At 47.8% G+C, this 23530-nt stretch overlaps 10 protein-coding genes across 11 annotated transcripts; 4 read left to right on the top strand and 6 right to left on the bottom strand.

The window, feature by feature from the left end:
• Nucleotides 1–980: 980 nt before the first annotated feature.
• ONS95_003450 (uncharacterized protein) lies at nucleotides 981–4237 on the bottom strand. The gene is made up of 11 exons (XM_058496762.1): nucleotides 3498–4237; nucleotides 3249–3388; nucleotides 3128–3199; nucleotides 2889–3049; nucleotides 2708–2801; nucleotides 2485–2634; nucleotides 2239–2416; nucleotides 1923–2134; nucleotides 1605–1813; nucleotides 1370–1459; nucleotides 981–1286 (listed from the first exon to the last, which is right to left on the bottom strand). The coding sequence occupies exons 1-11, from the start codon at nucleotides 3730–3732 to the stop codon at nucleotides 1193–1195; spliced, it is 1635 nt and encodes a 544-aa protein (XP_058354014.1). The 5' UTR covers nucleotides 3733–4237; the 3' UTR covers nucleotides 981–1192.
• A 295-nt stretch (nucleotides 4238–4532) lies between these two features.
• On the top strand, nucleotides 4533–7389 carry ONS95_003449 (uncharacterized protein). Its single transcript, XM_058496761.1, has 4 exons — nucleotides 4533–4741; nucleotides 4791–5273; nucleotides 5327–6042; nucleotides 6096–7389. The coding sequence occupies exons 1-4, from the start codon at nucleotides 4718–4720 to the stop codon at nucleotides 7276–7278; spliced, it is 2406 nt and encodes an 801-aa protein (XP_058354013.1). The 5' UTR covers nucleotides 4533–4717; the 3' UTR covers nucleotides 7279–7389.
• Nucleotides 7390–7417: 28 nt separating this feature from the next.
• Nucleotides 7418–12026, bottom strand: ONS95_003448 (uncharacterized protein). Of its 2 annotated transcripts, XM_058496759.1 has the most exons (6): nucleotides 11854–12026; nucleotides 9780–11793; nucleotides 9170–9732; nucleotides 8647–9081; nucleotides 8201–8571; nucleotides 7418–8145 (listed from the first exon to the last, which is right to left on the bottom strand). In XM_058496759.1, the coding sequence occupies exons 2-6, from the start codon at nucleotides 11671–11673 to the stop codon at nucleotides 7785–7787; spliced, it is 3624 nt and encodes a 1207-aa protein (XP_058354011.1). In that variant the 5' UTR covers nucleotides 11674–11793; nucleotides 11854–12026; the 3' UTR covers nucleotides 7418–7784. The 2 variants fall into 2 exon arrangements, with proteins under 2 accessions (XP_058354011.1, XP_058354012.1); XM_058496760.1 differs by having other exon boundaries at nucleotides 8647–9732; nucleotides 9780–12026.
• Nucleotides 12027–12405: 379 nt separating this feature from the next.
• ONS95_003447 (uncharacterized protein) lies at nucleotides 12406–13152 on the bottom strand (the record flags this gene model as incomplete). The annotated part of the gene is made up of 1 exon (XM_058496758.1): nucleotides 12406–13152. One exon carries the CDS (start codon nucleotides 13150–13152, stop codon nucleotides 12406–12408), a length of 747 nt encoding a protein of 248 aa, XP_058354010.1.
• Nucleotides 13153–14256: 1104 nt separating this feature from the next.
• On the top strand, nucleotides 14257–15433 carry ONS95_003446 (uncharacterized protein; the record flags this gene model as incomplete). Its single annotated transcript, XM_058496757.1, has 2 exons — nucleotides 14257–14319; nucleotides 14378–15433. The coding sequence occupies 2 exons, from the start codon at nucleotides 14257–14259 to the stop codon at nucleotides 15431–15433; spliced, it is 1119 nt and encodes a 372-aa protein (XP_058354009.1).
• A 39-nt stretch (nucleotides 15434–15472) lies between these two features.
• Nucleotides 15473–16801, bottom strand: ONS95_003445 (uncharacterized protein; the record flags this gene model as incomplete). Its single annotated transcript, XM_058496756.1, has 3 exons — nucleotides 15473–15827; nucleotides 15873–16482; nucleotides 16528–16801. 3 exons carry the CDS (start codon nucleotides 16799–16801, stop codon nucleotides 15473–15475), a joined length of 1239 nt encoding a protein of 412 aa, XP_058354008.1.
• A 610-nt stretch (nucleotides 16802–17411) lies between these two features.
• Nucleotides 17412–19152, top strand: PRE2 (Proteasome subunit beta type-5). The gene is made up of 3 exons (XM_058496755.1): nucleotides 17412–17619; nucleotides 17716–17937; nucleotides 18035–19152. Exons 1-3 carry the CDS (start codon nucleotides 17488–17490, stop codon nucleotides 18530–18532), a joined length of 852 nt encoding a protein of 283 aa, XP_058354007.1. The 5' UTR covers nucleotides 17412–17487; the 3' UTR covers nucleotides 18533–19152.
• ONS95_003443 (uncharacterized protein) lies at nucleotides 18844–19489 on the bottom strand (the record flags this gene model as incomplete). The annotated part of the gene is made up of 2 exons (XM_058496754.1): nucleotides 18844–19125; nucleotides 19436–19489. The coding sequence occupies 2 exons, from the start codon at nucleotides 19487–19489 to the stop codon at nucleotides 18844–18846; spliced, it is 336 nt and encodes a 111-aa protein (XP_058354006.1).
• A 1130-nt stretch (nucleotides 19490–20619) lies between these two features.
• Nucleotides 20620–21462, bottom strand: ONS95_003442 (uncharacterized protein; the record flags this gene model as incomplete). The annotated part of the gene is made up of 1 exon (XM_058496753.1): nucleotides 20620–21462. One exon carries the CDS (start codon nucleotides 21460–21462, stop codon nucleotides 20620–20622), a length of 843 nt encoding a protein of 280 aa, XP_058354005.1.
• Nucleotides 21463–21793: 331 nt separating this feature from the next.
• Nucleotides 21794–22950, top strand: ONS95_003441 (uncharacterized protein). Its single transcript, XM_058496752.1, has 2 exons — nucleotides 21794–21980; nucleotides 22058–22950. Exon 2 carries the CDS (start codon nucleotides 22088–22090, stop codon nucleotides 22742–22744), a length of 657 nt encoding a protein of 218 aa, XP_058354004.1. The 5' UTR covers nucleotides 21794–21980; nucleotides 22058–22087; the 3' UTR covers nucleotides 22745–22950.
• Nucleotides 22951–23530: the final 580 nt, after the last annotated feature.

Below are 23530 nucleotides of genomic sequence, written 5' to 3'. Positions count from 1 at the left end.
TCCTCGCGCACGACACAGTGGAGTTTCTGCTTGCATCTATCTGCACCTCGCTATCAACTGTCTCAACACTAATATCAAACATGAATCTCCTCCTCCTCGCCACCTCCCTCTATCTATCCTTTTTCTTCACCCTGGGGGACTTACCTTCGGCTTCGGTTGGCTTGTACGTTTCGGCGGCTTCTGTGGGACATGGACATGGATATGGATATGTTGATATAGATCGGGATGTTGAGGTTGAGGTTGAGATTGAGATTGATATCGACCTCGACCTCAGCACTGAGAGCAGTGGCAACGTGCATCCACATCCAAACCTCCAACCCCATCTACAACATCAACTCCCAGGCGGCGTTGCCAATACCCCAGATGTAGATGTAAAGAGCAGCGGCACAAGATCAGGAAGTACAAATCCAGGAATCTCCTACCCCTCGCAATGCCCCGCAGGGGGCTACACGCCCCAGACGAGAAGGACATTTATTCGCTCCCCGGATGGAGTAGAAGAGGTGTGTGTCACGGTTGGGTTTGCGTGTAGGAAGAGTTGGGAGTGTGAGGATTTGGCTAAGGAGAGGGATATATGTGGTGAGGGGGGATTGAAAAGTGCGCCCGAGATGGCGTTTTGTGATGGGGGGGTTTGTAGGGCTATGTTTTGGGAGTGGGCTGGGGGAAGTGGGATGGGGGAGGGGAGAGAATGTGGGTGTTTGCAGGGGTGTTGGATCGGGGAGGGAGAGGAGGGAGAAGTAGGGCTAGTTTGTGGAGGGGAGGGAAGGTGTGAGAGATTGGGGTTGGGGTTGGGGATATGATTGAGAAAGGGTAAGGGAGGGGGAGAGGGGTGGAGAAGGAGGAGGGGAGAGGGATGGGCAGGGGAGAGGACTAGGAATGGGCCTGAGGTTGAGGAGTTGTGATGTTGTCTCGCTTTGTGTTTTAGCTATTAACTCCTTGTGGGCATAGATGTGCAGGTGAGAAGGTGATAGGGGACATGGCAGGTAGGCAAGGACGGTATATTGCAGGTTCTCATTCTTTGGGTTTTCCACTTTGAGATTGAAATTTGGTGAATTGGCTATTGTAGTCGACTCAATTCCATACACATCAGTACGGATAGATCGTCTATTAAATGCTTACAGAGTCTTTACGTTGGAGTTCCACTGCTTTGAGACTCCCACGCTGCTGGTCTTCCGTGAACGAATGACCTAATCGCCTATGCATTTGTATTTGCATTTGCATCCGCCATGTGTGTCTGCACATCTGTGACGTAGCCTTTGAACTTGCGGAGGTTGATCTTCTTCTCGAACCTAATTGAGACATACAATATCAGTATCTGAATGAAAGGCTGAGATAGGGACAAGGAATGAGTGGGACAAAGGGAGGGGCTCACATCTCGTCGATTTCAGCTGGTGTTCGGCGTGCAACTTCAGGGAGGAGGAACCATGCGATGATCACTGCTATGAAACCTGTTGCTGCGAAGCTAGAGCACGATAAAGTCAGTCTGCCAAGTTCTTCGTCTCGTGAATAAGCTTCCCCTTGAAGTATTTGCAGAGTTCCACCACGTCCTCGCTTATTCGAACACAAAACAAAACAACATATAAAGCGAGCGAGAGAAATCAACTTACAAGAAACCCGTCTTAACACCCCAATGCGCAGTCCCATTAATCATCAATGGAGTGCAGAAGCTAAACATGATAGCAATCATATTTGAGGATGCAAGAGCCCAGCCAGCTGTTTGAGCGCGAAGGCGTTGGGTGGGGATTTCGGCGGCGTAGGCGTAGCCGATTGCGCTGGCGCCGGTGGTGGAGAATGTGGCGAGGCAGGCGAAGAAGACCTGTAATAAATGTTAGGTATTATCCCAAACTTTCGAATTGAGACATGGCTCAAGAGGCAGCGGGGCGAAAAGTAAGCATCGAGGTGAGCGGAAAGAAAAAGATAGGTACCAATAGAGAGCTCGTCGCTTGTTTCGTGTAATCAAAACAGCCGACAATACCAAGGGAGAGGACTGAGGCTACAGTGACTGCATAGGGATAGACGGTAAGTGGACGACGACCGATGGAGTCGGTTAGGGTAGAGGTGACGATCATGGACATGATTTGTACGCAGCCGAGGATGACGGTTACGAGGAAGGGGTTTTTGTTTCCAGCTGCTTGGACTAATTGTTTTGATACTCGTCAGTGAAATCCCTTTTGGGAAGAGAACGTTCAAGTTGCATGTTGGTCGGGACATGGTTTATGGGGATGGAGAATATATACGCACAGAAATATGTCGCATAAGTATTGAAGACACTCAACCCCACGAATTGCTGAACGATCTTCGGCCAGCCAGCTATGATAAAGCGAATTAAATTTCGGCCACGGAAGATAGCCCAAATTCCTTCTTCGGAATTGCGTTCTGCCGTGTAGCGCTCTTCTGCGATTGTTGCGGTCATGACGTTCTGTTTGTTAAAGACATGTCAGCATATGTTGCAATAGTAGGGCGGAGAGAAAAGGAAGTGTGACTAACGATATGTTCCTTCACATCATAATCCTTGATATGGCCGTTATACCTCAGCAGAATCTTCTCAGCCTTTTCGAGCTTGCCTTTGCCTGCAAGCCACCATGGTGTTTCGGGGATGAGGAGGAAGATAGCTAGCATCATGCCGATCATTGCCCACTGTCATGGGAATGTATTAGCTTTCTTCGAGAATATAGGTCTTTGCTATATTGATGAAACATTAGAGGCATACCTGAGTGTAAATCGCATCACGGAAGTCGAAAGGATTTTTCGCATTCAGTCTGTTGAGAGCTACTGAACCGAGGAGTTGACCGATGACGAACCAGCTGTTTTGAAAACGTATTAGCACCATGACTCAGGTACTCCTGCCATAAATCAAGTGAAGGAGAGCGGATACTGTGACTAGAACATACAAAGTATACGCATTAATCAGAAATCCTCTCAACTGCGTAGGTGCGATTTCGGAAAGATAAACTGGCATTGTTGCTTGAAGCATTCCCACGCCAGCACCCGAGAAGAGTTTGGCGACGAGCCAATGGGACCAGTGCGTTGCGAACGATTCAGCGAAAATACTCTGGGAGACGACAGGTTTCAGTATAGGTAGTATTCTTGGGGGATTTGGATGTGGGGTGCAGGGGAGGATAGAACGAACCGCAACAAGGAATACCCAGAGAATAAGGAGAGCAGGTTTGCGACCGAGCTTGTCGGTCGCGAACTGGAGAAACTACATCGTGTTAGCTTATGTTGGGAATGATAAGTAGAGAGGAACGTACGATCTGACCAATAGTTTGACCAGCGGATTGAATACCACCCCATGCAGAGACATATTTCCCGTCGATAATCTTGGTTCCTGGCTTTGCGAATTGTCGAATGAACCCTTTGTTTGATACAATCCCGCCGTTGAGACTTATTTCTGTTTCGAAGCTCGATCAGCACATTTTCGCTTTAAGTGGAGATATCAAAGTACGGAAGGTTTGTCCAAAGAGCAGATTTTGCGGGAATGCGAAGTTAGAGAGACCCACGATATCCATCTAAACTCGCTGCGAAAGCTCCAGCCATCGCCACAGCAGTGATGAGCTTATACTGTTTTACGGTTTCCCAAATACCCAGATCATCATCTTTCGAGCGCATCTGTGGCGCGCCGGGCTTCATGACTTCGTCGTGCTCTGTGCCTACGTTGTCCTTTGATTCCTCGATTTCCTTCTCATTTGGCTGAGCGGGAGCGACCGCAGCAGGTTCTTCGTGAATAGAGGCCATAGTTGCGGAGCGACCTTAGATTAGTCGAATCTAGACGATCGAGAGTGGCTATGAACTCAGTGGGAAGAGTTTGTATATCACGGGGTCAGCATCAATAGTTGAAGACTTGGCGGAGGTTGAACAAAAGATATTCAGGGTCCGAGAGATCTTTATCTAATGATCAGCATCTTAGAACTCCCTTATAGTCCGCTGCACCATCTTAACCGAGTGGTAGACTAGATCTCATGATAGAAGATGCACCGACCCCCGCATGTATCTAAAGGATTGGTGGGGTCCCCAGATATCTCCAGTGCTCTGGTCGATAGCTTTCGGCACAGAGATATTACGGAGCCAATGCAGGAACGGTTAGAAGCTTGTTTTTCCTGGACGACAAGTTATGAAGGTTTGTATTGCTCGGCATTATTATCCACGAGTAGGGGTTCAAATATTGGCAAGTCCTGAGTGCTTGTCCCTCTCCGTGCTTCATTTTGTACAGCCCATAAGCTTTCGGCTTCTTACAGCGGGCGGGGGAGCGCGGGGAAAGCTTGAAGACTGAAGGCGAGCTTTTGTGGCTTTTTGGAGGGCGATTGGGTGGCCTGGCGAGTTATGATAGTCCAGGGGCTGACTGATTGGTGCGGGTAATATGTCAATAGTCGCTTGACTTGTTTTAGCCTTGGATGCTACTTACATTGCAGTCTACCGTAGGACGGGGTAATGCCTGTGCGAAGGATGATGCGATTTCCGGTCATGTGTTTCCGAGAATGGCTTTTGAAGGACGTGTTTCCGAGGGAGTCAATGTCTTTTCAGATCTCGTGCCAGCCGCCGCCATCTTTTCTCTCGGTACAAGAAAGTCCGAAGTCGAAGTTCGTTTTCAATTGTAGCCTCATCACAAGAGTTTTGCTATAGAAGCTTATCGTTAAACGGCTTTGTACACAGCTCGAAGTTATATAGTTTTGCCTTTCAATTGAAGGATCAAGGTCTACATAAAACTCCTCAACCAGGCAAAATGGCATTATCCGAAGAGCAAAATGTTCGTGTCATGTCTTCTTTAGTAACTGTACCGTACTAAAGTCTAACAGGTTATATGCCAGCTCAATGATAACTGGGTGTGGGTCCCGGACTGGATTGACAGCTCCCCTTCATCAATTAACACAGCTGGACGAATCGTCAAATTCACACGCAAATTTGATATCCAGACGACACCTAGCAATACGATACTGTATATCTCAGCAGACACTAGATACAAGCTCGTCGTTAATGGCCAGCGGGTGGCTACTGGGCCAAGCCGGAGTTCTCTCATGATCTGGTATTATGATACGTTAGACATTGCTCCGTATCTGAAACAAGGTGGAAATTGCATTGAGGTCGTTGTACTGCGATATTTTTCGGGAACCCGTACAGCGATGCCTTTTGAGCGGACTCCCTTCCCAGGACTAACAGTCGTTGGAAGTATTGGTTCTGGAGCTGGAGCGGTGGATTTATGTACGAAAAAGCATTGGACTGCTCAGGTGGACGAGAGCGTGTTGTTTCCAACGGGGCTGGTGGACGATGTCTTTCTGCATGTAAGAGCTTACCCTTTTCTCTTACCTATCATAATGCTAATGACCTTGGCTAGATTAGTGAAAGGATATCTCCTTCGACTGTAAGCTCAACTGTCATTCCTAAACCATACAACATGAGGACACTGAATGGTGATCTCCTACCATGGCGTCTCAGACCCCGCCCTATTCCAATGCCCGAGGAAACCTCAGTTGCAGTCAATCTTATGCGAACGTGTCATAGCAGTATCGGTACAAAAGATTGGGAGAGCTGCTTCGCTAATAACCAATCTCTTACTATTCCGGAAGAATCAACTCAAATAATTGAACTTGTCGCGGATGTACATTCGACGGCCTTCGTACAGTGGAGATTCAAATCACCGAAAAATTCACAACTTCGTCTCAAGGTCACGTATTCAGAAGGATATGAGCTAGAACCACGATCATATCCATTCTTCAGAACCAAGAAAGACAGACTGGATGCAGCGAATGGGCATATCTTAGGTCCATTTGACGAAGTGACGCTGGATATCGAAGAGGGAGAGACAGTGACGTATGAACCGTTCTGGTTTCGAACATTCCGGATTATGCGAGTGGAGTTTACCACAGGCTCAGCGCCAGTTGAATTGGTTTCATTTCAAGCAACACAAGTCAACTATCCCATGGCGGTGAAAGCAAGTTGGTCTGAACCTGAAGATGAGCACGGTGAGAAAATCTGGGATGTGTCGATCAGAACAATGAGAAATTGTATGTTTGATGGGTACTCGGATTGTCCATTCTATGAGCAGCTTCAGTAAGTACTTGTTCATAGCTGCTTCTCAGACAGTTTACTGATTAAATCTACAGATATGCCGGCGATACTCGTACCGTCGGCCTCTTCCATTATCTCCTCAGCGGTGACGACCGTCTCATGCGCCAGTCAATCATCACATTCGCCTCCTCTGGTACTCCCGAAGGGCTCACGCAATCACGATTCCCATCTCACGTTCCACAGATCATCGCCGGTTTCTCACTCTACTGGATCTTGCAAGTATGCGACCACCACCTCTTCTTCGGGGACGTCAGGTTTTCTCGATCATTTCTGCCCCGCATTGATGGCGTGCTGGAATTCTTCGACTCTCATATCGACGAGCTGGGACTTGTAAGTGGCTTGCCGTATGATTGCTGGCAGTACGTAGACTGGGTTACAACCTGGGGAGCTACCGATGAGCATCCCGACAAAGGCGTGCCGACTTCAGGTAGAAAGAGTAATCGACATACATATTTCAGTATGTTGTACGCCTACGTACTGAAACAGGCTGCTCTTCTTGTCCGACAAGTCAGCCGACCCGCACATGCAGTGGAGTATGAATCTCGAGCTGAAGCGTTGTTGGTAGCGATTCGAAAACACTGCTACGATGGGAAGTTCTTCACAGACTCGCTGGCTTCAATTGCTGATGAAGGAGCTTACTCGCAACACTGCCAGGTGTTCGCTGTACTATGTGGAGCTTCACCTCCGTCTGACCATGGTCGTCTCCTTACATCAGCATTCACGAACCCGAAATTCTCAAAATGTTCATACATGATGAAATTCTACGCCTTCCGCGCCTTTGCCATCGCTGGTCATGGGGTGTTCGAATCCATGTGGAAGGGTATGCTAGAGCCGTATAGGAAGATGCTAGGAATGAATTTGACGACGTGGGAGGAAGATGACGTGAGGCAAAGATCAGATTGTCACGCTTGGGGAAGTGTGCCGATTTATGAGTTCTGCACCGAGGTGGCGGGTGTGAAGCCTTTGGAACCTGGGGCAAAGAAGGTGCTTTTCTCGCCGAGGTTGGCATTGAGTAAGAGTCTGAAAGCCCAGGTGTGCTTGGGGAAGGAGAATGTGGCTACTGTGGAATGGAACGGGGAGGATGGTGGCGAAGTGAGAGTAGAGTTGAAGCTAACTAAAGCAGTCGAGCTTGTATCTAGACTTCCTGGAGAGGATCAGGTTGAGCATGGCGTTGTTGATTCGCTTACGCTTTTGTTCCGTCCGAAAAGGGTCAGCTGAAGAGCCGAATATATTCAAGATATTGAGCGTCAGCAATACGACGCAGAGGCAGTCATAGAAAAGTAGCAGTGTATCACAGTGTCAGATATCTTGACCACAAGATAACAAGCCGTTCTGAGGCTCTGTCATGAATTCAGACCTTTCCCAGAGAGAGGAGCTTTGATTCAGTAGATTAAGAACTTTTAGAAAATAAGTTTTGAAATGTCGAGATGCTACTTTGCCAAAGGATTTCACACAGTCCTCTCGTTCGGATCCTGGGGCCTGCTTGTACTCATGATTCATCATTCGTTAAGAGAACCTATTAATCTGCGACAAAGGGTATCTCTCCGATCCACAAATAAGACTGGATGCACTGGGACAATGAAGCCCGTCAAAGGAAGAAAGTAACAGTTCAAACTCCCACGTTGCAATGATTCCCAGTCACTACCCCGCATAGCCATCAAAACCTGCAACTCAACTCAACGGATCCGATACGTGTATCTCCCCAATCATCATAATATCTCGGTTCACAAACCAGGAACTCGTTCCACCTCTCTCAAGCAGACAGCTGCAGCAAGATATTTGAAGCTCAGCAGATTCTCATGACGTTTGTAGACCACTTTTTTCTCAAGACTGACAGCCAAACAAGCCATACTGCGTTCCAGAGATTCCTCAGACCACTCGCTGCCATCCTTGACGATACAGTTGACGATGAAGGCAGAGTGTTCCTCGAATCGCTCTTTCATGGTTGTGGACAGCTCGCGCTGGTTCTTGCTCTGGGCACCGGTGCGACCGAGGATATTTCCAATGAAGGCTTCGAGTTCGGAGACGGCGTGGAGGGTGTTCTCGCTGTGGTTGATCATGATATCCAACATCTTTTCTTCGTACCTGTCATCATGTTAGGTCTGGAACAGATTGAGCTCAGGCAGGCGGGGATGTTTACATGGCGCGAATGTCTCTCGCCCACACGACATGGTGACTATACTGGAATAATGCGCATTTGGCACGTACTTGATCCCAGACGGAATCAATAACCGTCGACTCACGGCTAATTTCTGGGTTCAGGGACCGATGCTTGATGTGTTCGAAGACCTCTCGTTCGTCAATGGCGCGGTATAGCTTGCCCAGGATCTTCACGCTTTCATAGTATCGATAGCTAGAAAAGTCATCGTCTTGGTCTACCTGATCATCGGGATCCCTATAGTCGATGTCCTCGAGTGAAAGACCGCCTTGCTTCTCGATCTTCACATGTGGGCCAGGAGCTTCGAAATCGGGGCGCCATTTGTTGTATTTGGGGAGTTTAGACATGTCGACCTGCGAAATTTCATGTTAGTCATGCTTCATAATATTGATATCAATTTCTTGCAGGAGAGGGCTTTATTTGCTTACTGGAATGCCCGTCTTTGAGAAGTCAACAGCAGTAGAGTGCATCTCTGCCAAAGTGATACAATCCAAGTGCAAAGTGCCACCCGGTTGCTGATCGGCAAGCACTCGATGAAGAACCGCAATTCGACCAAGTTGATCCGTCTCCATGAATTGGATAAAGAAGTCCGTCATGTCATCCTTCGTCACAGCCCTATGAATATCGATAGGAGGCTGGCGGGCGTAGTCGGCGGGCATGAACGTCCGCTTCGGCTTGCAGTTATCGTCCCACATCACATAATATCGATCTCCATCTAGATCACCCCCGGAAAGTTGACTTGGCAGGTCTCGATTGCCTTTACTACTAAAAACAATGCAGTTGGTGAGTTCGGAAAGAGGTGATCCCGGTGGTGGGATGACCGCATGTGCCAGCTGAACATCGCCAGGATGCAACGCAGGAGCCTAGGACACATCAGTTCCTGCTTGAACGTAGTGGCAGCGTGATCATGTCCGATAAACCTCAAACTTCAATGTCCTTTGTTTCACTTACCCGTGATACTATTAAGTTCTTCTTTGTCAATGCCATCGGAACTCCAGCAACCAAAGCAGAGCAGTACACTTCACCTTCTTCCAGAAATCCTGTCTCATCCATGATCCCATGTAAATGCCATCCTTTTTCGACAGGGATCCGTGTCTTGTGCTTCAACAGACGAAGTTCAACAAGTAGAGCCATCTCCAGTACATCTCGAAGAAAACCGTCCCTTCTGAAATCGAGGCCCATGTATGCAAGCTCATTGATGAACCAAGGCAGATGGAGACCGGTACCGATGGACTGTCGTTTCAAGAAAGTTGATGCATTCATCGGGCTTTCAGTTATCGACCGCAGACGATCGACTTCTTGGGCCTGCAGGTTCAAGAAGAACTGGTCGTCAACTCCCAGATCTTCGAGAATTTTGATGAATTGGCGATTCAAGTACATTGTCAGTGGTTGGTATGCAGCTTCACAAATCTCGATATCCGGCCAAGTCGAACCATCGAATTTGATCATTGATGGACGTAGTACGAGACAATCACCTTTCAGTCTTGTATCGAGAGAGATCATACCTTTGGCACCTAATGGACTCAGCGGGCAGTTCGCATCTCTTCAATAATATACATACCTTGGTATCTGATCTGAAAGAGAGCAGGCTTGACACGTTTGGCCCTTGGAAGAGCGTCCCAAATTCTTTCCATCATGGCGATAGACATTGTTCCCACACCATCACTGAACGTACGACCGTTGCGTTCAACGTCGCTCTCCGAGCGGACTAAGGCTGGGTCAATTGCCACTGCAGTTCTTGTATCAGAGAACACTTGACCAATTCTGGCAGCACACTTTGCCGGAGACTGGATAGTAGTAAAGTTTCCAAGCTCTTGTATCATAGTTTGACTCCACATCAAGCTTCCCCCACAAACGAAGGGCGCCATGAACCAACATGATTGGGCACGAAGGGAGGAATGCGAGCAACCGAGGTACTCAAAGTCTCTTCCGGCAATGGAAATGCTTTTTCGCAGCACGTCTTTGAAGCGCTCGTGGAAGATTTTCTGGTTCGAGACTCGAGAATTGAAGCGGACTGGCTGCCCATCCTCATCGGAGAACTGGACTCGAATGAAGTATTCGTGGTGGTTTGGATATTTGCGCAGGACTCGATTGTTTGATTCGACGTCGGGGCCACAGAGTCGCATTCCTGATGGGGTAATCTTCACACGGTGTATGATAGCAATATTTCCAGATCTCTGAGGATCCTCATCGACTGCAATGTCCTCTCTCTGGCACTGCTCCTCGTTATCTTTCAGTTGCTGCAATACCTCACTCAATTCGAATTCGGTTGCCTCAGAGTCAGGTCCAGGGTAGTCGAGTTGATTGAATAATTTTCGAATGGACTTCACAGAAATGAGAACTGAAGTTCGACGAGCCATATCTTGGATTGCAGGTACCATCTTGACAACAGTAAGTGGAGGAAGGTAGCCATCTAAGGCAAGCTTCAGTATTTGGAAGGCCAATGGGAAAGGAATTGTGGTCGTGCTTGACGAGAGGATAGTCTGTAGTACTTGCACACCCTCCGCGAATGTTTGTCGTGGCCGGATAACATCTGTTCGACGATGGATTACACGGGGCAGTCCGGGAGCGACTCGAAGAGACTGCATGCGCTCCGTCACATCGTCTCGTCCGAATGGCACTGGCTGCAGTTCAACGCGGTACACGAAGCAGCTTCCGGCAGTTTTCTGATGCATGTCATCTAAGTAGGGAAGTCTATGTCGCTCTGGACCTCCTCGGCGATTTTGTGCTGGAATTTCTTCTGACCGGATCCCCAGCTGTGCCATCAAGTCTGCCAGTGGATCGGAAAGAATCTTTTGGAAAAATCGGGGAGCTTCACGCATGGAGAATATGAAAGACGGAATTGATCCCTCTTCAGCGGAGATTGACAAAGTAGCAAAGTGCAGGAAGTCGATTCTGATGCCAGAGTCTAGCGTCAAGATAGTGCTATGCTCGCCAAATGTCAAAACACCTGGGGAATGCCATGACTGTTGAGGCTCGAAGTAAAGGTTCGATCTAGAATAGCTCCATACACCACATGATACAGATGTGCATTGGAAGACTATAGGCAGAAGCTGAGGTTTGTAGTGATCGATTGTTGTCATAGTCGTAACTCTCGTTTGGCGATCCTTCTCCTCCTTGGCAAGAACTCGAAGCAGGTAAGGATTGGCCTCATTGTTGCTTTTCTGGCAGTAGATTGGCTGTCCGAGGAACCTGAGATTGACGGATGTGACTTTTGGGCGAGGCTGGCTTCGTTGACTGCCAGCATATTGTGTCTGGTTCTTGGTCTGGCCGTAATTCTGGAGGAACGTCTCAGCGTCGTTGAGATGGAGGAAGGTCAAGAACGCGAACTTCTTGTCTTTGGGCTTGTTGCAATAGACAGATCGAATAGACAGCGCTAAGAGAAACGGCTTGAGGAAGTTCCTCAAGCTGTTCTCAGTGCTCTGTTGAGGGACGTTGCGTATATGGACGTCCATTGCGAAGTTATGGCCACTTTGCTTGGGCGTGTTTGGTATCGAAAGAACCACGATCAGAAAAGCTGAACTGATCTCTCAACTCCTGAGCTTTTTTTGAAGCTCACATAGATCTGTGGGCGACTGATGTATAAAGGTGAGAGAATTAGAATGGACAAGGCTGTCGGATTAGTACGGACATACAGGCGAAATTTCCAACAAAACGCGGGAGGCCACTTCGATATGATGGAGGGTGAGTTGGTCAACTGAATAGCAAATCTTCAAACCTTGGCTCCAGAGATCGAGGATTCTCGTTCTGAAAAACACATCAAGTTTTATTTTCAGGGAAAATAGGGTCTTTCATGACTGAATGTTGGCTATTGACAAAGCTTGACACGAGGAAGGTTTGAAGGCAATGAAACGACCCTGTGCTAAGCCGACTTCGGCCTGGCGCCTAGAGCACATGACTTGCTGGAGAGAGGATTTGAGTTGTACACCGTTAAACAAATTTCATCCCTCGACTTCGTAGCCTCCAGTTGTGATAGTCTATGAAGCGCTCTAATTGAATCACCACCATGTTTTGAGAACTGACCATTAAGATGACTTTCCGAGCCAGAGTCACGTGAGTCGACATTCACTCTGATGTTTGGCGCTTGGAAACATTCATCCTTCCCTGCGAAGATTCCTCCATCGGGAAAAACACACTCAACTACAGTTTTTCTATTGATGTGCTATTTAGACTTCCAGAATTGCCACCTATATATGCCTCGTACCCCCTTTCTGAAACTCCTCTTCGTCTGTCACTTCGTCCATTTCTATCATAAACCTCTCCACTATCTTTTCAATCCTCTTGTTGCTTCCTGCTCGTACTCTTCGTAGAATATCTTCAACGTCAATGTTTCCCCCTCCTCTTTTCAAAAGCATCCTCAAAACATCCACCCGCTCTTTCTGCAAGGCCGCAGTCAGAACCGGACCCGCCACAAAACCACCCTTCTTCACAATCTTCAGAATAATGTCTTTTCCTTGATCTCCCCAAATAGCAGCAAGCAATGCTCCACCTCCAGGTCCCATACCGTCATTAACATCAGCACCTGTATCGAGAAGGACGTGAATCAGAGGGTTGATTTTGGGGGGAGGTTCACGACAGGCGTCTGTGAGGAAGGTGCGCATGCCATAATCGATGGAAATGTTTGCGAAATGGGAATCGTGGGCTAGCAGAAGACGAAGAATTGGGATGCTGGGCTTTGAGAGGAGGGAGGCGACGATGTCGGTGCTCTGACAGAGGGAGATGGTTGGATGAGTGGTGAGGAGGTGAGTGACGATCTTTGGGTGTTGGTGTTGAACGCCTGTGGCGAGGAGTGAGAGGCCAGTGGCTTCTGGTATTGGCTTGTTTGTAGATATGCTCAGAAGTTTTTGGAGCGTAAATAGATCACCAACTCTGCAAGCTTCGAGCGTGGATTCATGATTCTCTGTGTCGTTGCTGTTGAATGCTGAGCGGTTCATGGCCTTAGTTGCTTCGGAAAATCAAAATATCAGCGAGCTAACAACAGTATGTTATCTATAAGCTTGGGATGGTGTGTTTTGTACACGACTTGTAAGTTCAGGTTGTTGGTGATGGAAGCATTTCGCTTGTCTCAGAGCACTCACCCGGTAGATTTGCAGGGCACGGCTGTTGATACAAGAGGAAACCAACAATGTATCTCCAACAAGCCAATGAAGTAGTCCATCTCCCCAGCCGCGTTAAATTTTCCGCCACATATTCAGCGAGGACATTCAGAACTTCAGGCAACAGGATTATAAATCCAATTACTCCCAACCAAATGCGCTTCCCAGGAGATCATGTCTGGGAGATGTGAGCTACCGGTATGGGTGAGAAGGAAGAAGTGTGTTGAAAGGAAGAATGTGGTTTTAAAATCTTACTTGTTAGTGGTTGTATCGTGAGACGTGCTGCAGGACGATGAAAAGAGAGCTGTGGGGACGACATTGAGAGGGTTTAATCGGAAGTCAAAATAGGAATTTCTTTACCAAGAGCCAATTTACGTCAAATCCGTACCGTATTACTTAGTATTTGGTTTTTGCCTACTGTCGCGGGCCGAGCCAATGTTTGGGGCTCGCTAGGTATGGGAAATACCCACTTGGGCCAGGACACATTTCTTGTTACAACACCCGAAATGATATCGTAAATTCGACGAACCAGTACAAAGTACAAGAAAAAGAGCCGATATACTAACCCCGCAAGGCATATCAAATTCATTCTTCTTGCAAACCAAGATTGCAACCAACATCAACAGAGGACTAAAAGTTCAACCAATCACAAGTCCACCGGAACGACGCGCAGTTGCGAAGTGGATACCATCTCAGGGGTAGCGATGTGGCACAGTAATGGCCTCGTTCTTGAAGGGGGACACAAATCATCCTTCTCTCTGTACGAAGTTTTTAAGGCGAGATTCTACCATTGGCCTTGTACTCCTCGTTGGATACCTTCGTCTCGGGCTCAGATTTCCGCATGTGCAGTTATCCGTGACAATAACGTGATTACATTTGGGGAGACCTGCAACTGTTTCCAACGCACAGGGGGGGGGAGGATTGAGGCTCAAAGTCGATAGCATGCGTCGGTTCCACAGGAAGACTAGAGTGGGCTGTCAACAATGCAAAAGCCGCAGGGTGAAAGTTTGTTCATCCCAAGAATTCTCCACACCTGTCTATCCCGTCTCTAACCAACATCCAGTGCGATGAGCGAAAGCCCACATGTTCAGGCTGCCAACGACAAGCTCTAAAATGTAGCTTTGAATTCTTTACTCCCAGTATGCCTAGAACTCGGCACGAACCTTCTGGATCTTGGCCCAACCGTGACGTTCGATTGCGAGCTGATCCTTTCCCATCATCAAATCCTAAATCACTGGAACTGTTCCATCACTATAATCAGAGGACTAGCACCACGCTTGGACGAGCTGGAAAGATGGATCTCTGGCTTATCATTATCCCGCGAATAGCTCTCTCGCATGAGTTCTTAATGCACGGTCTCCTCGCCGTCTCGGCATTGCATCTTTCAACTGTGCAGCCTTCTCGGAAAGAGGAATTGGTGAATTTCGCATCTAGATCCGAGAGTCTTGCGCTGCCTACATTTCGGGAACTCATTAAACGTCACGATCCTGAAGATGTCAGCGCCGTGTTTGCATTTGCGGGTTTCATGATCCCGTACATGCTTGCCGTCTCTGGCGTCTTGGGCGTATCGTCGATGGGGATTCCGTCACTTGACAAGCCGCATTGGTTCATGATGGCGAGAGGGTTGATTGATTTGTTGAGGAAGAACTGGTCGGCTTTGGAACAGGGTCCGTTTGCGTCGGTTTTGATATCGACTGCGCTACCTGTGGAGAAGAGCTGGAACCCGGATGATGCGCACTTGGCCGAAGTGCAACTGAAATGGGAGAAGGAAAGGTCAGAGAGTGATGTCGATGATGAGGGACTGGTTGAGTGGATAAAGACTCTGGACGAGCTGAGACGGGTCTGCTCTCTGCCATTCGTCCCGTATCAGACTCTCACCATCATGAGTGCGGTCTACTTCTGGCCAGGCATGGTATCGTCTGAGTACATGAAGCTGATTTACGAACGTCGCCCAGAAGCTCTGGTTGTCTTGGCGCTTTACTGCGTTCTTCTTAAACAGGCTGACTGGATCTGGTTCTTGAGAGCAGTGGGAGAAAAGCTGTTGGATGCAATCGAGGAAGAGCTGGACACAGATTGGAAACCATGGATACGATGGGCACTTGAACAGCCATGTCGATGATGCAACACTCCTTGCTTTCTTATTCAACATCGACAACAATTAACTATGGTCCTCCTTGTTGTAAATATCATTGTATGTCGCCAATGCCCTCGTCTCGAGTACCTTCGGCTCCTGCCCAGCAAAACGCATCACATCGAATGCTTTCAGTACATCTCGGTCTTCATCTGCTAGAGGCTTGCCGGAAACAAGGTCCGCCACCAACCGAGCCACACCAGCTCCGTGGGTGATCCATACAGCAGCCGCAACGTACAATCCCGGGATATGTGGCACCGCGCCGGCAAACGGTAGACTATCTGGGGTTATGGAGAACATGGAGTTGAAGCCTTTGTATGGGGTCTTGGATTGGCGTTGCGCTTGGTCTGGAAATATGGAGAGGGCAGTGTCCAGGATCGTACTGCTACTTGTTAGTCATGTTCGACCTCGATCGAAGTCTTCATACCTTTCAGTCACTCGATCGCACAAGGCGCTCTGGTCAGGCTTCCCTATTGACGGCTTGTGGTCATATGAGCCAAATCCATCAAACTCACCGTGGTCGCGAGCATAGATATGTTTTTCGGGCCAGCGTATGAATGGTTGTTTGATATCTCGGACGGGTCTAGAAGGTCCATATGCATAAGGATGAGGAACAGGAATAATCGGAAGGGCAATATCCATTGACCTCAGAAGTTCTTGCGTCCAAATGCCAGTTGCGACAATCACCGTTTTGGCCTCCAATTTTCTCAAGTCCGTCGTGATAGAGAAGTGGTTGTCGAATTTTGACTTGATAGAGGAGACTTTGGCTTCCAAGATCACAACACCTCTCGCCTCAGCCTCACCTTGATAGTACTGGGCGATCTTAGGTGCATTAGCTGTACCATCCGAGCTGAACAACAATGCCTGAGACTGGCTATCTTGGGAGTGGAAGTTTGGCGCAAGCTTAGATGCTTCGCCAGACGAGATGATCTTAGCTGGAAGTCCAGCAGCATGTGCGAGGTCTCGCCGGTGGTGGAGTTCCGCGATGCCAGCCTCGGTGCTCGCAATTTCAAGGCCACCAACAGCATCGAATGTGCCTTAAAACCGTCAGCCATGAAGTAAACGCTAACTTCTAATCATACCTGGGATCTGGAGATATGCTTTCACGCTCTCTTTTGCTACTCGGGTGAGGTGATTGATGGTATTCAGCTGTCCAACAAATCCGGGAGCAAATGCAGTCGAACCTTGCGGAATTGACTGGGACGAATCAATGAGGACAATACGAGATGGATCGAAGTTTTGGCTGAGATAATATGCCAGAGCCGACCCTACAATACCTCCTCCTATGATAACAATTCTGTCTGTGGCTGACTGATGTTGCAAATCGCTGAAGATTCCAGGGGCGGATTTAGCCATTTTTGATTTAAAATGCTAAAGCACGGTTATGGGATGCTGAATTATCGTGAGTATCAGTGAAGACAATAATGTGAATTGTACCTAGCTTGCAGTTCTTTTATACGTGATGCGACTGAGCAGAGACTGATCAGGTCACTGGAAAGGCGTGCTCCACACACTTGTAATGCCAAGTGGACCTATCAGTCTGGCCAAGAAAGGTTCTGATTACCTTGAGGCCAAAGGCTGGTATCTCAGAATAAAATTCAAGTGCAACTTCAAGCGATGAGCCGTCGGTAGACACCCACTGAGCGATCAGTTGATAGTATTTAATCCGGGTTCTCTCGGCGGTTTTGAGATGTCATTGTATCAATGTGGCTCTGCCACGATAGGTCCAAACGTGCTTTCTGCTATATGATAATTTTGCAGATATAACAAGCCATGGACTATTTGTAGAATCTCAGATTGAAAGCTTTCTCAGATATGAGTTGTGTGAACTGCACAAGAAGGGAAGCAGCAAGGTGGAGATGCATGTTGGCAGAAAAGTGGATACCTCCAAGTCAGCACTGTCACGTGTCTCGAGCTCTGTCGCGCGTCACATCGTCGCCTGAAGCTCAATCAAAGCAACAACCACGAACGCCTGAATCCATCCCCATTACCTCAACAACACCATTCCAAACCTTCGCATTACTCTTCTACCGCAATTCAAGATGGATACCCTCGTGGCCCAGTACAGCAGACCAATGTTCGAGAAGGAGAACTCTGCCGAAGAAGACCAGATGGAGCTCTACCAGCCAACACCAAGCTTGTCCCTGAAGTTCGCCATGCCTCCTATTGCTCAAGTAAGTTACCTAGCTTCATGTTTAGACTTGCCTGGAGCTCCTAGAGCTTTGAGGAATCTGCCATGAGTATCTGCTGACTGTTTTGTTTCTGTACAGCCCTCAGCCTGGCTTCGTGCTGCGACTGACGACCATGCCAACCCAGACTGCCCCATCAAGATTGCCCACGGTACCACAACATTAGCATTCAGATTTCAAGGCGGTATCATCGTAGCGACCGATTCGAGAGCGACAGCAGGCGACTGGATTGCGAGTCAGACGGTTAAAAAGGTTATTGAGATCAACAGTTGTTTACTAGGGACAATGGCTGGTGGAGCTGCTGTATGTTCATCCCTATCCATATCGTATACATTGGATTTGCGACCCTGCTTGAATGAAGTTAGAGAAAAGATGGGATAGCTAATTCGCTGGATTACAGGACTGTCAATACTGGCTCGCATACTTGGGAATGCAATGTCGACTTCACGAGCTCCGTCAAAAGCGCCGAATCTCCGTGGCAGCCGCTTCAAAAATCCTCGCAAACCTGGTCTACTCATACAAGGGAATGGGTCTGTCGATGGGTACGATGTGCGCCGGTGTTACCAAGGAGGAAGGTCCTGCTCTTTACTACATTGATTCAGATGGAACCCGTCTGAGCGGCAATCTCTTCTGTGTTGGTTCCGGTCAGACATTCGCATACGGAGTGTTAGACGCCGAATACCGATACGATTTGACTGAGGAGGAGGCGTTGGCGCTTGGAAGCAGAAGTATTCTGGCTGCAACACACAGAGATGCCTATTCCGGTGGTTTCATCAACTTGTACCATGTCAAGGAGGACGGATGGGTCAAGCACGGCTTCAGCGATACGAACCCTATTTTCTGGAAGACGAAGTTGGAGAAGGGCGAGTTCTCGAATGTTACGAGCGAGTTGGTGTGAGACAAGGCAGGCATAGATAGGAGGACTGGGAATAATTTCATTGACTGTCTCAATAGCAAGCATGGCTGCGCGATGGATGGAATGGCATAGAGGCTGAGGCCGTGTATATTACTGCTTCACTTCACGAGTGGTATTACCAATGAGAACCTTGGAATGGATACAAGTATTTATGGGATCGATACACCTGATGGCGAGCATACCTAAACCGAAGTCTTGGCAAGTGCCAGAACCAAGGATGATATCGTCCCATCATTCTTTTCCCAAATAATTATTCATCAACTCTGAGTATGATCCAATCAAGCAATACCCATTCAAATCCGATTAGCCCATTTGCTGTCAGTTCTGCGCATCTCGGTGCCCTCCTCACGAAGATCAACACCCAAATCCTTGAGCTTCGTCTTCAACTCCTCATCACCAAGTGCGAGGATCCGAACAGCAGCAAGCAGATCCTCATACTGCTTCGTCATCCCCTGCAGCTCGGAACCGCTGTCGCAGTCGTACATGGCATGGTAGAACTTGTCGAGCTCCTGCTTCTTGGTGATCTGCTTCAAGCGAGCGACTTCCTCTTCCAGCTTCTTGACCTCGGGATCGCGCTGGTCTCGGGGCTGGGCATTACGCGAGGAAGAGGAGGGGGAGGGGGACCCGGGGGAGGAGTCGCTGCTGGTGATATGGTCCTGGCGCTGGGTCAGTTCGGCGCATCTCTCAAGATGGGTATGCCTTTCATTGCGGCCGAGAAGCGCAGAAGTGGAAGTATGGAGAGAGAGGAGAGAGGTATTAGACTTACCAGGGACATTACATTGGCAGAAACTGGTCTCGCCTCGGACTCGAGGAAATTGCCCTGTTTCATTGTGTCAGTCTGCAGTCTGCTTCCTCCTCTCACCTGCTGTTGTGTCGAGAACTTACAATGGACATCTCATTTGCGATCTCCTCGGTGGACCTGAAATCTTGACCAGCCATGTTTGCAAGTGTTTGTTCGTTCGAGTTTGATTGTAATTATATTTGTCCTTTCAGTGTCTTGCTCCTCGGTTGTGTGCGATGTGTGAGAGGAACAAGGTTTGAGACGTTCTTTCCAGAATGAATACCTCTGCGTGGGTGGAAAGTGTGAACCGGCTTCCGCACTTATTCATACAGCCAACGGGGAGCCTGAATGTGTGTGTGGACTTAGTAGTCACTCATTGGGTTTAGTGTCAGGCAAATTATAGTGGTAGCGAGGGCAGTTGTTAATGGCAAGTGTCCAATGTGAAGCCTACGATGCGAAGAGCAGGCAATGCTTATTGGTTTTGGGAATTTGTTGAGATGTTATCCTGCTTTCCATCAGAGCTTTGTCCTTCTGAAACTTCCGGCACAGAATGTCATTAATTTTCTTCTGTGTCCCAGGCTCATTTGTGCAGTGCAATTCTACGATGATGTCAAGCTTCAACGAGTACTCGCTTATTCTGCTCTCCGTTCCTTCAGGTCAAGGCTGTCAGATTTACGGGTCATTCTTTTACAGTACCTCATCATATACGATGTTCATTCAGATGAAACCCATACAGAAAATATGTACCATCCTGTTCAATCGGCCGGCAGGTCTTGATGGCACGTGCCTGCCAGATACTAGTGTTGTGGCGGCTTTCTAAGAGCCTCACAGTCTATAGACTCCACTCGATAATTCCAAGCGTATTCTAAAATTCACCGCAATTTTTGCTGTCTGTGTGGATTCTATTTGTGGGCTGATATCAGATTCCTGGGAAGGTGGGTTTTTTCCGACCTTGTGGGCACTATCATTTAGTGCAAACTGGTCTTCAATGGCCAGACTGTCCACGACATCATATCGACGTCAGCAGCACAGTAGTATCCCTACTATCTTTATAGTACATCTTATTCTGGGGAATTCGGATATGATATGTACTTCACAGGTCGAAAGGCGGCGGTGACTCCTCGTCCCCACGTTGCAACTCGGCTGGCAGCTATTGAAGTCTGCCACAGCCCACAATCTAATAACACAAGATTGGGGAAAACAGTATAAGTGATCCCCAGAATCTACATACAATCTTGTGGATGATATCGATGAGCCAATCTACATCCTGACAGTAATATGACTTTATCTACAATTTTCCAGTTGCAGAATTCGCAACCTCCTCCGCCTCGAAATCAGCAATATTTCGATCTAACAATCCCCACAATATTTCTGAATTCTCAGATGAATGTAATTGTAGCATGCCACTCTCCCTCGAATCCTCACTCGTGACGTTCCTTTCTCCACGAGTGTGACCCCCTGTTCCCCCTTGCACATTTCCTTCCCGACTTTGAGCCTTGGATCTCCTCATATTTGAGGAGGACTCCTCTGTTGCATATAACCTTATGGAGACCTTTGCCCCGGTAGCTTCACGTGCCCTTCTGTCTTTACGATCCTTCTTGACCTCACGCTTGACAGCCTCAAGCTCTCGTTCCAATTCTTCAATCCTCTTCACATCTCTCTCCCTCTGTTCTGAAAGCACCACACCCTCTCGATTAGCCGTCTCCAACTGACGTTGCATCTGTCGATTGGTCTCCTCTTCCTCCTCGAGTCGCTGCTCCAGATCTTGAATATCGGTCAGTAAGCGAGTAACTTCTTCTTGAGCTGTCTTGGCATCATATCCAGCTATTTCGATTTCATCGAGTACCTCCTGGTAGTCGTGTTGCTTGTTCTCAAGCTGCTCTTGTAGTGTCTTGATCGTGGCGGTCTTTTCGTGTGTGAGTTTTGAGGCTCCCTTGCGTTTGACGTTTTCGTGGAAGATGCGGAATTCTCGGAATTTTCTTTCGAAATTGTCGAGTTGTCCTTTCAGGCTGTCGATCTCCCGGGTGTTGATTGCGAGGTCTTGTTTGAGCTTAATGTTTTCTGTGGCTATAGTATCTTCCACTGAGGCGGCCACGACGGCCACGACGGCATGCTGGATTTCAGTATACATTATGTTGCTGATATTGGTCTTAGATAGATATTGATAGAATATGGCTGTCACGGAATCAAAAGATTGTGGAAGGGCAATGGCTTGTTAAAGCATCATTTACCAAATGAATGGCGTGTGGCGCACGATTCTTTTTCCAGGTTGTGGGTTACAACTAATTGCTAGCTTGTAAATTGGACCAAGTATGCACGGCACAATGCCTCGAATTCTTCTGCTACGCTATCAAAGGTCCCATAAAAGCTGTCAAGAGGACCTAACCAGTGGCACTGATGTGTAACGGGACTTTCCATATCAGGAACAGTCGTCTCGTAAGTTGCCAATCGGCCAGTTTTGGTGGTCGTGCTTTCCATTTGAACAATAACACTTCTTGTACGCAGTACCAGAACCACAAATTCCATCTCTCCCAAAAAGTTCTTCAGCAAAACCTCTTCCATATTACGACGTTAGCTCTCGAAACATTATTACTCAAAAATCCGAAATCCTTACTTTTCCTTGGCGACCCACCACCACAGTCCAGAGAGGTCAGTATTGCTCCTTTGCAGTCACACCAGACGCAGGGTTTCATTTGACTTCGTAGGTAATCACTGACTATTTTTAGCCATCTGGACTAGAAACTTGACGTGCCAAAATGGTACAGTCCAATTTTCCAAGTCCGATGCACTATCAGTCCCCATACATGCCACAGGCCGAAGAGACAACACTGGGTACAATATCTCCTACGGCGATGATGCCATCCAGCTATGCTTACTCTGATTTTGTTGCCTCCGCTCCTACGAACAACTTAGACAAATTCTCGGGTACAAGAGCCATTCCTGACGATTTCGAATATCTCGCGGGTTCAAACACTGCCCAGATACCATTCTCACCAACCTCTAGCTTCGGGAGTACCATCTCTCCAGGCACGGTACCTGAATTGGCGTATCCTACAGTCCCCACTCAGCCAGCTAAGAGGAAACGAGGCCGTCCCCGCAAGGACCCCAATGATACAACAAAGGCACCCTATAAGCATCGAAAACCACGGAATAATAACGAACCAGCGGCCAAAAACGCCAAGTTTATTACGAAAGCCAAGATGTTGGAAACGATTGCCAGAATCACAGGGGAGAATGAAGACTGGCGGATGAAGTATGAGAAGGAGGTGAAAAGGAGTTCCGACCTCGAGGTCGAGATTCAAGAGTTGAAGAGCAGGTTGTTAACGGTTGCACCTCCAAATGATGTTGATGAAACAAATGCCTGGGGTGATATCGGGGATTATGATTTTGACGTAACATTTGAGCTGAATTAGCGACTCAGCGCAGTATACCAGACAAATTCCTAAGGTTTGGGTTTAAGCGTGGCATTGTAGCGGTATTGGCGATACAGCGCACAGCAAAGAGATGCCTTGGAGTTTAATTTGTGTCCAGTTCCACTGCACATGTATTCGTGCCACAAGGTTTCTCACAAGGCGTGAAGAGTTGGATTTTCTTCTTGAATCGTACAGCCGGTTATTGGATGAAGTGTTATACTTCAGCAATCTATCAAATAGATATGTTGGAGGTACACTAGCATGAGTATGGCTTGGATTGGGTGAATAATAGCTGCTCGTTCTCTACATTTGTGTTTAATATCAATTTCACAGTGTGTTAATGTTCCAAAGTCTGCTGGTGATATAATATAGAATTTTGTGTGAATTATATATTGTGAATTGCCAGGGTGAAATACTGAAACAGGAGCCACTAAACAACAGCAGCCAAAATGAACAAAATACACAAGTATTCATCCGGTTTACTGCCGTACACACTTCAAATCAGAACTCCATGCTTCGTGGCAGCCATGAAGCATCATAAATAAAACTTCTCAATCTACGTCCAGCCTTCTTCTCTTTCTTGCTCTTACGTCGGCATCTTCACCCTCGTCATCTCCAGCTACCTGCTCCTCTTGGTCCTCCTTTCTCGGCATTTTCAGCAATTGGTTTTTCTTAGTCAACTGACTCAGAATTTGCTCCTGTAATTCCATTCTCGTCTTCCTATACTCGCTTTCAGCTTGCAATCTTTTGTTTTCTTTCCTGCTTCAGCTGGAATATTGTGTTGCT

This window comes from Cadophora gregata (assembly GCF_030347475.1).
Source record: "Cadophora gregata isolate MNR1 chromosome Unknown scaffold_12, whole genome shotgun sequence".
In the NCBI taxonomy this organism is placed as follows: Eukaryota; Fungi; Ascomycota; class Leotiomycetes; order Helotiales; family Ploettnerulaceae; genus Cadophora; species Cadophora gregata.
Note: the sequence above shows the minus strand (reverse complement) of the source record. Positions and strands in the feature narration are given on the sequence as shown.

What these genes read in the sequence shown, in the direction of transcription:
- ONS95_003448 (XM_058496759.1), bottom strand. Translation starts at nt 11,673, where the DNA reads ATGGACGTCCATATACGCAACGTCCCTCAACAGAGCACTGAGAACAGC. An exon ending in AGAACTTAATAGTATCACGG is followed by an intron (nt 9,082 to 9,169) that starts GTAAGTGAAACA and finishes GATGTGTCCTAG; the next exon opens with GCTCCTGCGTTGCATCCTGG. An exon ending in TCTCAAAGACGGGCATTCCA is followed by an intron (nt 8,572 to 8,646) that starts GTAAGCAAATAA and finishes GAAATTTCGCAG; the next exon opens with GTCGACATGTCTAAACTCCC.
- ONS95_003449 (XM_058496761.1), top strand. Translation starts at nt 4,718, where the DNA reads ATGGCATTATCCGAAGAGCAAAAT. An exon ending in CATTATCCGAAGAGCAAAAT is followed by an intron (nt 4,742 to 4,790) that starts GTTCGTGTCATG and finishes AAAGTCTAACAG; the next exon opens with GTTATATGCCAGCTCAATGA. An exon ending in TGGACGATGTCTTTCTGCAT is followed by an intron (nt 5,274 to 5,326) that starts GTAAGAGCTTAC and finishes GACCTTGGCTAG; the next exon opens with ATTAGTGAAAGGATATCTCC.
- ONS95_003441 (XM_058496752.1), top strand. Translation starts at nt 22,088, where the DNA reads ATGGTACAGTCCAATTTTCCAAGTCCGATGCACTATCAGTCCCCATAC.
- PRE2 (XM_058496755.1), top strand. Translation starts at nt 17,488, where the DNA reads ATGGATACCCTCGTGGCCCAGTACAGCAGACCAATGTTCGAGAAGGAG. An exon ending in CCATGCCTCCTATTGCTCAA is followed by an intron (nt 17,620 to 17,715) that starts GTAAGTTACCTA and finishes GTTTCTGTACAG; the next exon opens with CCCTCAGCCTGGCTTCGTGC. An exon ending in CAATGGCTGGTGGAGCTGCT is followed by an intron (nt 17,938 to 18,034) that starts GTATGTTCATCC and finishes GCTGGATTACAG; the next exon opens with GACTGTCAATACTGGCTCGC.
- ONS95_003450 (XM_058496762.1), bottom strand. Translation starts at nt 3,732, where the DNA reads ATGGCCTCTATTCACGAAGAACCTGCTGCGGTCGCTCCCGCTCAGCCA. An exon ending in TCTGGGTATTCCTTGTTGCG is followed by an intron (nt 3,050 to 3,127) that starts GTTCGTTCTATC and finishes GTCGTCTCCCAG; the next exon opens with AGTATTTTCGCTGAATCGTT. An exon ending in AAGCGACGAGCTCTCTATTG is followed by an intron (nt 1,814 to 1,922) that starts GTACCTATCTTT and finishes CATTTATTACAG; the next exon opens with GTCTTCTTCGCCTGCCTCGC.